Raw genomic sequence first — 13490 nt, 5'->3', positions numbered from 1 at the left:
GCTTGGGACAAAACCCTCATACCTCACCCCACCCCTTGCTCCACTCACTCCACTATCGCACACAAAGGCAAAGTCGCTGAGGCCTAGGGGGCCCGAGAATGAGAGTATAAGAACAGTGAGACAAGGTAAAGGATTGTATGCGAAAGTAATGGAGCAGGCAGTGTAGATGGAGGTGGCGTGGAAAGCAAAAGAGTGTGAGAAAAAGGTGAATAATGGCGTTGGTACAGTGGGGATGAAGAATGAAGGTGATGCATGAGGGGCGATTAGATGGCGTCAGTGTAGCTAGCAACTCACAGGAGAGAGGCGCCCACACACGTATTGCAGACTATCACTGGTAATGGACGCTAAAGAAAGCCTGGATACGAAGATAAATAAATGAATTTAGGCCCAAGCACAGAGAAAAAAGGTAGCTCAAAAAATGTCAACCACATACCAGCTTAAGCTGCATAGGTGGAGCAGGTATAGATATGTCACAAATGTGAGAGATCTCTGGTTGGCACACTTATATTTAGCTGCTGTGGGTTTCCTTATTCAGTCACTCTGCTATCTGGTAGCCGTCTACGACATGAATCCATTAATGTTGGCAGTAGAACAAACCAAATAGTGTGAGAAACTCTCTCTTAATCTAACGCGCTGTATCAAAGTTGCTCTAAATTAGTTATCAGAGTCAAAGATCTAGTTCGTCATCAGACATGCAGCCCACCTGGAGTGTGGCCAATGCTTAACATTGCTGGTTGTGCCTTTTCCTGGAAAGACTTTCAATTTCCTTTGTGACCTGAAAATGAGCTGCTCATTTCATGTCTAGAGATAAACACACATGGTTTATCTCTTCAAAACAGGCATTTACATTTAGTAGTAGTAGTTTTTCGTAGTTTAGCTCATGTAACTGTACTGTCATATCATCCAAAACACACCCATAGCGTTATCTACCCATGAATATAATATTGGTTTTAAGTGCGAAGGTGTTTGAGAGATACGTCTCGGAGACTGCTTCCACCCCAATAAAAGGAGGTGAATGAAACCCTTTTTTGTGCTACTCATAGCACTAAAAGTTTAAATCTGAAAACTCAACAGCAATGTGTATTTAGAGATACAATGTCCCCGTTTACTCTGAATAATCTTCAGACATGCTGTGGACATTTGTGTTATTAGAAACATTACAACATCAAGAAACACATTGTCAGGATAAATAATTATGATGGAACACACTACACCGGTATAAGCACATCTATACCTGCTAATGCTCATTTGTCATATTTGCCAGTGATTAACTTGCTATTCTATGCCTGAATAATTACATAATACATTCACGTTTCACTTCACCTCAGGAACTAAAACCAGAATTAAAAACAACGGTCATATATGACTGAATGGTATGAGTAATATGAAATTCCACTCTTGATTTCAGGGACTGAAGGGTGAGGGGGGTTTGTTCAAAATGAAAATGACTGTCGATAATGGTTAAATAACTGATCTACTGTCAGGAAATGGGCCGACATCATAAATTGTGAGAGCTTACCAGTTTCTTATGACTACTTCAATTTACTGAATAGACGTCATAACAGCTGGGTAACAAGAAAACCAGATGACTTAGTGACCAGAAAGAACATTATTAGCAAAAATGCACATTTTATATTCTGTTAGGGCTCTACAAATGGTTATCAAGCTAAAGGAATGTTTACTTTTATTTCTTCTTTAAAATCAGTTTTAACATGTGCTTAGAGGCAACGCTTTAAAAAGTCTTACATTCTAAAAAGAAAACCCACACAGCATTCCAACTTTTATACATAAAATTTCCTTCTCAACTACATTTTTACAGTTTCTCACTTTTATCTTTCATTTATCGGACTCACATTATTGCGCGATAGATCCAGTAACTTCCCCAGAATGCAGCCGGGAACCAGATGCACCAACAACAACCTAACTTTACTCACGCACGCACGCACAGAATCAACAAGTGGTTACCTCATTTCCTATTCTTATTCTCAAACAATTAAATCTAAAAACAGCAAAGGCTTGCGTCAGTCATTGTGATGTGCTTTTTCAGGAGCTGCATTTTGTACAGTATGAAGGGGTATTTTGACAGATCAGTAGGCCGTCACTGTGAATATTCCACTTGAGATAGTGCCTAATTTAATTATTTCTATCCTCTTGGATTTCTTCTCCTTGACGATCACAGGTTGTGATTTCCTGGGCTGGCTGGGCTGGCTGGGCTGGCTGGGCTGGCTGGGCTGGCTTCCCCCCCCCCAGCCTTGTGATGTTTGATCCAGGGCCAGGGGAGGCCGGCCAGACATTCAGCCCAGACTCTGGCGCCCTTCCCTCAGTGTACCATGCACTCCAGCTCCCTGCTGTGAGGCCTGGAGGAAATCACGCAGCCAGGAGAATTATAAAAGCCCTATTGAGCAGAGGTTAAAAACAGGGGGAACAATACCTTGGACTCACACTCCGCTTCTCTCTGCGGAGAAACTTAAAAAGTTTTTAAAAAATTAAATAAATCAATATTCCTGCACCAACTCTTGTCAATTCATACAGATTTTCATTCAAATGAATGAGAACAACCCCAAGGACACCCCCAAAGTGCTTCACATAACAAGATTAAAATAAAAAAACATTTAAGCAGAATATTACAGCAAATATAAACAATTTACTATCAATAAAAATGTTGAGTAACAGCCAAAAATAGACATATTGAAAATGTGTCCAACAGCTATTTCAATATTCTTTTTGAAAAAGGCATTACAGCAAGGACAATATTTATAGTGCAAAATGACAACCCCAGAGGGCCAGATAATGAGTGTGCATGCATGTTAGTATGTTGGGGGGGGTGGGTGTGTGTGTGTGCGTGTGTGTCTGGCAGGGTGGTGTTGGAGGGGGTTAATTCACACAGCTGTGTAAGATCAAACTGGAGTGAAGATTCCAAAGTTTCCTTTGGCAGACAAAATCAAAACAAAACGGATGGAAGAATGCGAGATGCCGACTGAGTGGGAGACCAAGGGAAGAGAGCTGCAAAACCACCAGCAAACCTAATCATGTTGCAAAGCAGTCTGATCTTTGAAGTAAATGATTATCACATGCAAAAACTCATACTTGGTAAAATCCAAACTGAGTGCAGAAGACAAGGGAACAGATCCTGCCGATCGTGTATTGGCTCCTCCTCTGTTACTGCGAGGCAATTTCGCTGCTAGGCATTGAGAAAATACCCCCGCTTCTTCTGTCCTCTCTCTCTCTCGCTATCCCACAGATAGCTCCCAACGCCTCTTTCCTCCCTTTGTAGCTGCGCTGAGTAATAGTGCGAATGAGTTGAGAGGGAGGAGGTGAGAGAGAGTGGAACAGCAGAAAAAATAATCCACTCTGTATTCTATTACAGACAAGGGGGGGGGGGGGAAGTAATGCAGGATAGACGCCAACAGAATGTCTATATATTGACCTGTGAATCAAATAAACCGTTTATTCTGCCTCTTACAGCCCTCAACCATCCACCACTGCTACACCTCCTCATTGCTGCCGTGTGAGCTGACACGGTGGGCAGCACAGACAACTCGGCAGCAACACGGATACACAGACCCTTCCACCAACCGGGGTTCAGCATTAAAACATGCTCTTGTCCATTTTCCAAATACAGTTTGGCGGGCAGAATTGGTATGAGTGCGGGCCAGATGCAGTTAACACCTTTTCTGTAACCAGTCCGTTTTCCTCAAAACTCTCTCAACAACTTATACAACTACTTTTCTGCCTTAAATCAATAAACTTTGTATAAAACCTCTTTACACCACGCCACCTCTACTTCTTTTTTATCTGTCAGAGAGGGCTGAAAAGTAGAGATTAGGCAGCAACAGTGGTCACCCAGCCACTTTGCTCCACTGGCTCATTACTCTGCTGGTTGGGGGGATGGAGGAGGGGGGGGCATCCTGAATTAAGGATAGACGCCAACAGAATGTCTATATATTGACCTGTGAATCAAATAAACCATTTATTCTGCCTCTTACAGCCCTCAACCACCCACCACTGCTACACCTCGCACTGGGTTGCATTCGAGAGCTCTTTCACACAAGAGAGGTCACCGCTCCACAACTAGCCTTGCATGCAGGAGAGCCACAAATGACCATTGTGAAAAAGAGGGATAATGACATTATATGATATTTTAGTTATCACAGGAAAATACCCTCATGAGAATTAAATGAGAGAGTGCAAAAGAGACCTTAATAGAGTGGCCAGTGGCTTATTGGCAGGAAGAAACAAACCGCTCCATCATAAAAAGAATGATTCCTAGATGAATGCACTTGGTAGGAAGCTTGTGAGACCATAACACATAACAAGAACCGTTATGAATGAGCTGAATGGTAAAACTAAAATAGGAATCCCAGACTGGAATCTGATGAACCTAGCTATCTTCACAGAAAACATTATAAGTCAGCATAATGCATTTTGTTTTAAGAAGACCCACCGGCAGGAAGCTTCAGGATAAACCAATCTTAGCATCACAGTCAAAACATTTTATGATGTTGCCGACAAAGTCTTACTGGGATATGTTTGACAGTGAAACTGGTTTTCTGGGCAGAAAGAGAGAGTAATGGAGGATCGATACTGACTGAGCCTCTTCTCTGTTGCTTCATCCCTCAAGGCTTAATTCACTGGATGTGTAAAGACGACGGTGTCACAATAGGGGATCAGATGGGATTGACCACAGGATGAAAATATAAAAAGAGTGTTTATTAAGCTGATGTAGCTGGGATGAAGAGTGGGGAGAGGTTGAGCAGAGATTGGTCAAAAGGTTGTCTGAAAGATGTACATAATGGTTATTAAAAGCTAATGCCAGACTAAGCCACAATAGCGTGGCGATTCAAAAAAACAACCTAATGCCTCCTATTTCAGCTTTACAGCTCTAAAAAGGGAAGCCCAGGGCTAAGCAGAACTAGAAGCAAAAGGGCACCTGAGGATTTGTATGATTATTTTGTGTATCTTTCTAAAACAAAACAAACTAGATATGGTAAATATAACAAGTCAGTCAATTGTTTTATTTTCATTTTTATGCTATTGCTGAATGTCCTTCACAGATCCCACAAAGCCTGCAAGGCCAAACCAAAGACAAAGCTAAAGTGTTGATTCAGCTTCATAGGGATACTAAATGGATAAGCTGTGACACACACAGACACACACACACACAGACCAGCTGTCTCAGCCGCCCCGCCCCTCCCCTCCATCCAAACCCACAGGAGCAAAAGGATATAAAATCACTCGGCAGAATGAAGACGCGCACGGAGGGAACACACGTGGTGTACGTGACACACGCGCCCCTGCTTGCACTGGCGGTCCACAACTGCACTTTGTCCAACCCTGCCTTGTGTCCAACTATTAGTAAGTCACCTTGGTTTTAAGGTTGGCCTTAAAACCGGTTTCTCGCCTTGTGACTGCAGGTGTATACCTAAAGACCTTTGCCTGTCTGTGTGTGTGTGTGTGTGTGTGTGTGTGTGTGTGTGTGTGTGTGTGTGTGTGTGTGTCTAGGCAAAGAGCTGGAGATTGTGCTCAATGCCAACAGCTGATAAGAGAAAAGGTCATATTGCATAACAGGAGGTTGTGCCGTGTGACATAATGCTGTAGAAAAGAGAGGCAAGAAAAGAAGAGAAAGACAGAGACAGTAAAGGGTAAACAGGGAGAAAGTCCGTATTTGTGTCAGAGAAAAGAGCTGAGTGGTGATGCATTTGGCCACTGAATATCTATCGCCAGTCCAAATGGAAGCCGGCAGCTCACAGAGAGTCTGTAATGATGCAGTAAACTCTCTATTTGGCAAAGCAGACTTTATCTAAGGGGGGGGGGAAAGGGCTCCCTTATCCTCATTTCAGCACAAAACTTAATACATAAATAAATACAGCTGAATCAAACAAGGCAAGGCAACTTCAGTCCCAGAATTTTTTCTGGGACTGCTTTGGCCGGCAGGCCCTGCGTGAGGACAGATGAGTCCAAAGGGATGTGAGGCTTGTCCTGCCAGGCTTCAGTTCACGTGCCCCCCCCCACCCCCCTCAACAGTTTTGTGTTCAAGAAAGGAGGGAGCAGTCCCTGTTGAGTGGGGGTCATGTGAACTGAGGCCTGGCAGGGTTCAATTACCTGACAGGTTTCAGAGCAGTAGAAAATTGTCACTAAGACACAAAGAGACACAAGGCCGCTAAACACATTTGGTTATGCGTCTCCTTATTCATTATGTGAGGTTTATAGTATGCTTTATGTTCTCTCTGCATAGGGTGAGCGACACAAACTCCTGGTTTGTTTTCAGTTATTTCCCATCGTGTGTGAATTGCTGGCAATCTTCATAAGGACTTTATATTCTTGGCATTTATTTTATGCCACGCTGACAGTTTAGCAACGTAATCAAAGTAGCCCTGCTTTGATTTTTCCCAATTTGTTAATTAAAAAACAATAAAGCAGGGCGATGTTACTTTCAAATTAAAAAAGGACCCTCCGTTGCCTTTTGTTTAAGGCTATCCCTGCCACATCCTGCTGGTTTCAAACTTGAAACACTCATCACTTTACATCATGCATGGGTATACATTCGTAGAAAAATGGTCTTTTCTAAAGCGACAAACACATATGGAAAGCACTTTTATCTTGTACCGTAGTGCCTTACACAGGTGACACGTGGAACGTAGTCAAATAATAAACAGACAGTTAAACGGTACTTTTGCCACACTTTGGTTTGCACTGGTAGCCATAGTGATGGGGAAGGTTGCAAAGTGAACCATGCCATGTTGCACACGTGAGGAGAAGGGAGCTTATGAAAGAAGAATTTGCATTGAAACATAAGGTTAAATGAAGCGCACTGAGGCTCAAGCACGGTGAAAAAACAACCCTGTGACCCTCTCTTCATGGTCCGACATGAGGCCCACATTTCATTTGGACAGCCCAAGAACGAGAGAGCGAAACAGACACAGGGAGAGAGGGAGATAAAGAGAGGAAAAGGAGGGGGGGGGGGGGGGGGGGGGGGGGAGTCTGTGCCTTTGCACTCTCCACTCTGCCCCCGCTCTCTATTTTTGTTTCCTCTTTTTGTGCACGCTCAACGCACACACTCACAGTGCAATGGATTTCCAACTTCGCCCTCATCAGTTGTGCGCCTGATGAAACAAACACTGACAGCCTCTTTACATTTGTAAAGGCCCCTGCAGCAGCTGTGCTTGTCCCACACACACTATGCATGCACACAAACACGCACTCACACACACACACAACCTTTGAATCAGAGGCCTAGCCCCAGCTGGGGCCTACAGGAAGAGCCGACTCTGCACAAAATGGCCCTGGCTGCACTCTGCCATGCTCTCCTGCTATTCTCGCTTACACACATTCACAAACACGCACACGCACTGTGTGTCATGTTTCGTTAGACAGAACAACACTGCCACACATTAGCACTTGCTACTACCTTGGTCATTACACAGCACCTACCCTCAACCACTGGCTTAAAAAGGCACCAAATAATTACGAAACCAAACCTAAAAAATGATTTTTTTTTGTATAATTTAAATGGGAGAACAGAGAGAAAGTGTGCTCGCTTGCTCCTGCATTGTCACTCTGCCTGACATTAGTGACAAAGCATCTTTGGGAGAAAAGATGGGGAAATTTGGCTTTTCTTTTTGGTTCCTTTTTGGTTCCGTTCACATTGAATACTATAAAAATTGTAGTGGAAATGGTAATTGCCTGGTTCGCTCTTATTAAGGACTCCTTTCAATCATTTTATGACTGATGAATTTTAATATCATTCGCAAATAGTGGATGTTTGTTGGGTGCAACAACTCACACTCATGTTTCAGGGGAAATAGTTAAGCCAAGCACGTATAATTGTTTAGCGCTAATTAAGGGGGGCAGGAGTCCTGTCTCAAAGCCTGCGGCTTGGGGATCTGGACTCCTCCACATTGTTGTAGAAATGGCCATTTGTGAGCCTTATTTGGGACACACACACACACAAATTTTAGAGTGCAAATACTGTTGGCTATACTAGTCTGGCTCAATTTTAAGTGGGGACTTTTGTTTCAGTTAGTCATCATTTCTAGGGCGCCTCCTGTTTCCTCAATTCAGGGGGGGACTTACAAACAAGTTCACTAAATCAAAAACATTGCTTTCTTTGCAATACTCAACCTACTTTTTAACAAATGGAAATAAAAATATGGTTAAGTTAATGTAACTAAAACAACCTGGTCACTGTAAAAGGTTGAATATTCAAAAAGTCAACTCTGACTACGACTATAAACACAGAATGTTAATCGTTACTGCAGAATACATCTACAAATCTTAAAACACAAGAGCTGTAATGTACGAGGTTAGATTAATTTTCTCAGTCATTTTAAACATCTGTCTTCTTTGGGATGACTCACATTTGTGTTGCTTTCCAACAAATAAATGTTGATCCCTGTACATTTCAGCACATTGTGTTACTGGCAAGGATGTTGTTTTGAGGTAACAGAAATGTATGTTGCTCATTAGAAGACATACAGATGTGTTGGAATTAAATAATTGTGTAGAGGGGATTCTTTTTCTCTTCAATAAGACAACCCCTCCATATTTTATAAAATGAAGTTGCATATTAAACTGGGCTTCCAATAAAAGCCTTTACATACCTTTTTAGTGCATAGAAAACTAAGCTATACAACAATTGTTGGTATGATTTTATAAATCATCTTTTAATGTTAAACATACATGTGGCACACTGAATCCTTAGGATTAACTGTATCTGTGGATGGCTACCTTAGAGACTAACTAACCTACAGTATTGGCAAGTAAGCCTATCATCAATGTGTTTTTTTTCACAAATAGGCTGATTTATATTTGCTAATAATATGTTGGATTCATGTTAAGATATTTTATTTTTTGGAAAAACTTTCAAAAGTTGCAAAGAAACTCCCTTCATCCATATGCCAGATGAAGGTCTAGTATCTAAACGTTGCCTACTATTGAATTTTTTTTTTTTTTGCAAGTTAGACAGTGTGCGTGACTCTCTTTTCAACTTCTGACCTACTTATCCCCCTCTGACCACCTGTCTCACATTATAGATGTACACATTATGTTTCTGTACTGAAAAAAAACTTAACAATTTGGAGGCCACCCTGCAGTAACTCTGAGGACCCCCTAGGGGCCCCAGACCCCCTGTTGAAGATCTATGCGCTCTCATATTTTTTTTATATATATATATATATATATATATATATATATATATATATATATATATATATATATATACACACATACACACACTTTTAGCAGCACATCTAGTTCTAAAGAGACAGAAACCACAGGGACACTGAGAAAAAGTTATTGATAAAAGTGCCATTAAGATTATTAGCAGACATATTTAAACTATGCTTTAATCGATTCCACATGATGATATGTATTTAAGTCTCTATACTTGTTGAGAGAAACAAAAAATCTCCAGTTAAATTAAAATCCACGCAAGACTGCATGGAAACAAACCTATTTGTCCAATTGTTCGCTAGCTCCTACAAACCTGTTGCTCAGTTTGGCCTTTCGCAATATTATCTTTCAGCACACAATAAAAGTGACAAGTTGTTCCGTTTGAAAATTAAACCAGTAACCGTAACTGTATGCAGTAGGAAACACTTTTTAAAAGACACTCCACGTGTTGTTTGGGTGGGGGTGGGGGCGGTTAGCTCTGCTGACTTCAGCTTCACAGCATTTAGCAGATATGATATGCCTTGTGCAATTAAACGCAACAAATGGGGCAAGTGACGATAAATTATATTGACGGTCTATAGACATAGGCCTACATCAAAGTGCAAAAAAACTTTAAAAGCCCAGACATACAGAGGCCCGGCCAGCGTCTTCATGAAAAACGATACATGGTAACTTAGTCGAGTGATATGCTGAGCCATTCACACTTTGCGAGATTAAAAGTATTCGTTTCATTCATGAAGGAGGTCAAATAGGTGTTCACCAGACCAAAGACTACAATATTAAACCAAGTCTAGCCTGAACTGTTTTATTTCGCAGCACCTTTCCCATAAATTCACCAGTGTTACTTGCAGAAAGAAAATGGTTGCTTCTTGGTATCGCTTCATACATGAGCCCCTGCAATGCGACTGAACACAGCCTCTTTAAAAGATTGGATCATTTAGAAACATTGTGCTCAACCATGACGACCATGTAATGTGAATTCGGTAGCTGAGGACGAGACCCAACCGCTTGTAAGCTAATCCCCCGTAGTATTGCAAAAAGAATGGAGTTATTCCTCAACGGGCTGCTGCAATATCTGTTCGTTCGCAGAGGTCACACGGAGACCTGCAGATTTACAGAGATCCTGGCGGACGTATCATTATAGTAGGACTAATAGCATCGACAATCGCATAACAACAAACCCAGAGTGTCCCCACACCGTTTCAGGTGTTGGAAATTGAACGAATATGCTGAAAAGCATGACCCCCTTTCCTCCTGCTCTCCCTCACTCTGGAGAAAATTAAAGAGCCACAACAGTCCGCGAAACATGTCGGTTTGCCAGCCCTACAGCAAAAACACACAAACCGGCAGACACAATGCTACCTTGACCATGAAATATACACGTAAGCTTCAGCGTGATAAATGTTTTACACATATTCTCAAGGTAAGAGGTCAGTTTAAAACGGAGATTAAATGCTCAGCGTGGGACGCAATGGAAGCCAAAATAGCTGAGCCATGGCCGACAGGCTTGTCTTCACGGATCTGAACAGGAAAAAATGGGGCGCTAACAAAAGCATTTTCTGAAAACAGTTTGCCAAGTCTCTTAATTCCCAACCTTTCCTAGCTTTATCACATAGCAAAGACACACTATGCATGCCCCCCTCACGAGTTAAAACGAGTCAAAATGAGCGAAGCAATCCCCCAAATCACCCGATGTTCAAATAGCCTAAATATGCCTGATGTCGAAGAAACGCTGCATCACAGACATTGAATAAATATTGCTGTCTCTTTAAATATAAGTATGTAATTGTTAACACGTTGAGGTAACTTACATACGCTACCTTTTAAAGGCTATTCGACCCAAATAGTACACAAGCTGCCTGATGGTAACCTTCACAATCCGTGATGAAAGTTTATGCATTTTCATCGAGACGAGCAAGGCAAACTTGAATAGAGCGATTGCATCCGTGAGCAATAAAGGCAAAGATGTGTTTTTACTTACATATTTCTTTTGAATGATATTCCTCTTAGGTCGTTCCTTGCTCATTATGCAATCCCAAAAAAAATTGTTTGGCTATAGAGAGAATGGCCACATGAATTTCTTTCTTTGATTCTCGTCTCTCACGGAGCACCACCAAATGACGATTTAAATCCCCGGCTCTGTAGGAAAAGCTTGCTGGCTTTGCAGAATCCTCCTTCGATGTTTCCCTTAAACTATTCGGATATAAATCCCAAAAATTCAAGGGTCGACGACGGACAGAGACGGACTAGACCCAAACTCACTTGGGGCTAACATAGTCAAAACAAATGCACAATAAGTTCCATTCGCCAAAACAGCTCGGCTTCTCGTCTCTGCGCACTCGCTCCCGGCTCTTTTCAAATGCATTAATATACTTGAGGTGATGTCAACAAGTTACATCTTGTTTGAGGTGACGACACGATGAGAAATTAATAAATAAAAACTGAAAGATAAAACGTTAGGTGTCACGTATTTTTAGCTGGAGCCTGCGGTCGACGAGAGAGCTCTCCAGCGGCACACTGCTCTACTGACTGAGAGCAGCTCCTTTCTTCCCCAGCTTCAGCCTCTCAGCCTATCACATCCTTCACCATTCAGCGGCAACTTTAAACTCCCAATGAGACAGCCATGAAGCCACATATTCCTATACCATAATATATCATGGACTTGTACTGTGTTTGTGGTAATTGCAACTGACAGTTTATAGTGATCTTACAATAAATGGTGCGTTTTAGCTCCTGTAATATTGATTTTAGAGTTTCTGTGGCGTGCCAAGGAAACATGGGTGGTCATAAGTAAGTTTCATACATCCCCTATTTTAAAGCATATATCGTAATATTCCTATGGAGGTGATGTGTGTAAGCTCAACGAAAATGTACCTTAGATTGATTGTTTTATTTCCTATCATGATCTCATAAGGAACAAATACATGTTTTTGATATACTGTTTTTATTGTAGGCTATATCAGAATCAGAAAGGGTTTTATTGCCAAGTACGTTTTTTAACACATACAAGGAATTTGTTTTGGTGTTGTTGGTGCACGTCACACATTCTTACGATGGAATAATATGTGGTAGTTTTACTTTTTTTTGTTTACAGCAAAAACAGTCATATTTAGGCTAAAAGAAGAATACTCAGAAGAGGCTAGGGGACAATGTAGTGGTTCCCAAATTTGTATGTAAATATCAGCCCCAAACTCCCAACCCCCACTCTCCACACCACCCCCGCAATCTGATGGTGGTTAAACATTAGAGTATAGATTTGCATTTAAAATGCTGTCAGGAACCCTAGTAGTTTGGGGGTTTTAGTTGTAGTTTAGTTAGTATGGAAAGCCTCCACTCTATGGTAGTAACAGAGCAGAAAGAGTGAAGTCAGTGTTCAAAAAAGTAACTTATACACATTTGTTTCCTGAGTTCAGTAAAATACATTATTAATCAGATTAAGCTCTTGCCTCTGGAGCATTATAGCCGGGGGCAGGGGCGTCGGACTGGGGGGGGTTGCAGAAACCCTTTTTCCACTAAAAGAAGTGTGTGTTTTTTTATACGTGTGTAAACCTGCCTCCAGAAATAGGTGATAGACTCCTTTCCTATTGCCAGTAGACGAGTATGCCTTTCTGTTTATTTTCTGGCCTGTCACGCTCAACATCACATCTGCGCCGAAAACTGAGTTAGTAAACATTCGAAAGCAGCATGGAGGCCAGTGGGAATGTTACAGTGGTTGCTTCTTTTTTTGTATCTGTTACTTATTCAGACTCTCTTTCAAACTCGGTGCCGACTAATTTTGAACAATGTCCAAGCGTTGCTTGGGCGGAGACAGACAGAATTTGTGGCCGAGATGACAAAACTTACCAATGGTGGCTACACCCGTCTTTGCATCATGCCGGAAAAGGGGCCAAAATTACTGTGTCCACCTGGGTGTTATGTTTCCATCACTGCCATCAGAGCTGGAGCCGGTAAATGATTATAGGAACACATTGTTGTGCCTTATTTACTTTTAACTGAGTGCATAAAGCGGCTGCATATTTTGAGATTATCTCTCCAGTTTTCATGCACAGATTTTCAAATCGTACACCAAAATCTTTGAGAAAATGCATGCGTATCAGGACTCATACATATTTGTTCAGGTAATATTTACACTTTTGTGTTATTCACTTTTCTATGACTGTTGTTGAGCTGGCTGGGTGTCCTCATCCCCCTCACTACAAGTGGGCTCGCTGTGTAATTATTCTAATATACTGAGTGGGACGGTTGCTCTGTATGAACCCTGGAGGTAGTTAAGAGTAATGTGTGTGTGTGTGTGTGTGTGTGTGTGTGTGTGTGTGTGT

The 13490-nt window shown here is 41.7% G+C and overlaps 1 protein-coding gene across 2 annotated transcripts in view; it reads right to left on the bottom strand.

Annotated features, from left to right (window-relative positions):
* The window catches only part of jarid2b (jumonji and AT-rich interaction domain containing 2b), a 106280-nt gene extending 94574 nt beyond the window's left edge, over positions 1-11706 (bottom strand). For both annotated transcript variants that reach the window (XM_078268012.1, XM_078268013.1), the window contains exon 1: positions 11153-11706. In XM_078268012.1, coding sequence (XP_078124138.1) covers positions 11153-11197 — 45 coding nt within the window. In that variant the 5' untranslated portion in view covers positions 11198-11706. The remainder of the gene's footprint in view (positions 1-11152) is intronic.
* Positions 11707-13490: the final 1784 nt, after the last annotated feature.

The sequence above is a fragment of the Sander vitreus genome, chromosome 14, assembly GCF_031162955.1.
Source record: "Sander vitreus isolate 19-12246 chromosome 14, sanVit1, whole genome shotgun sequence".
In the NCBI taxonomy this organism is placed as follows: Eukaryota; Metazoa; Chordata; class Actinopteri; order Perciformes; family Percidae; genus Sander; species Sander vitreus.
Note: the sequence above shows the minus strand (reverse complement) of the source record. Positions and strands in the feature narration are given on the sequence as shown.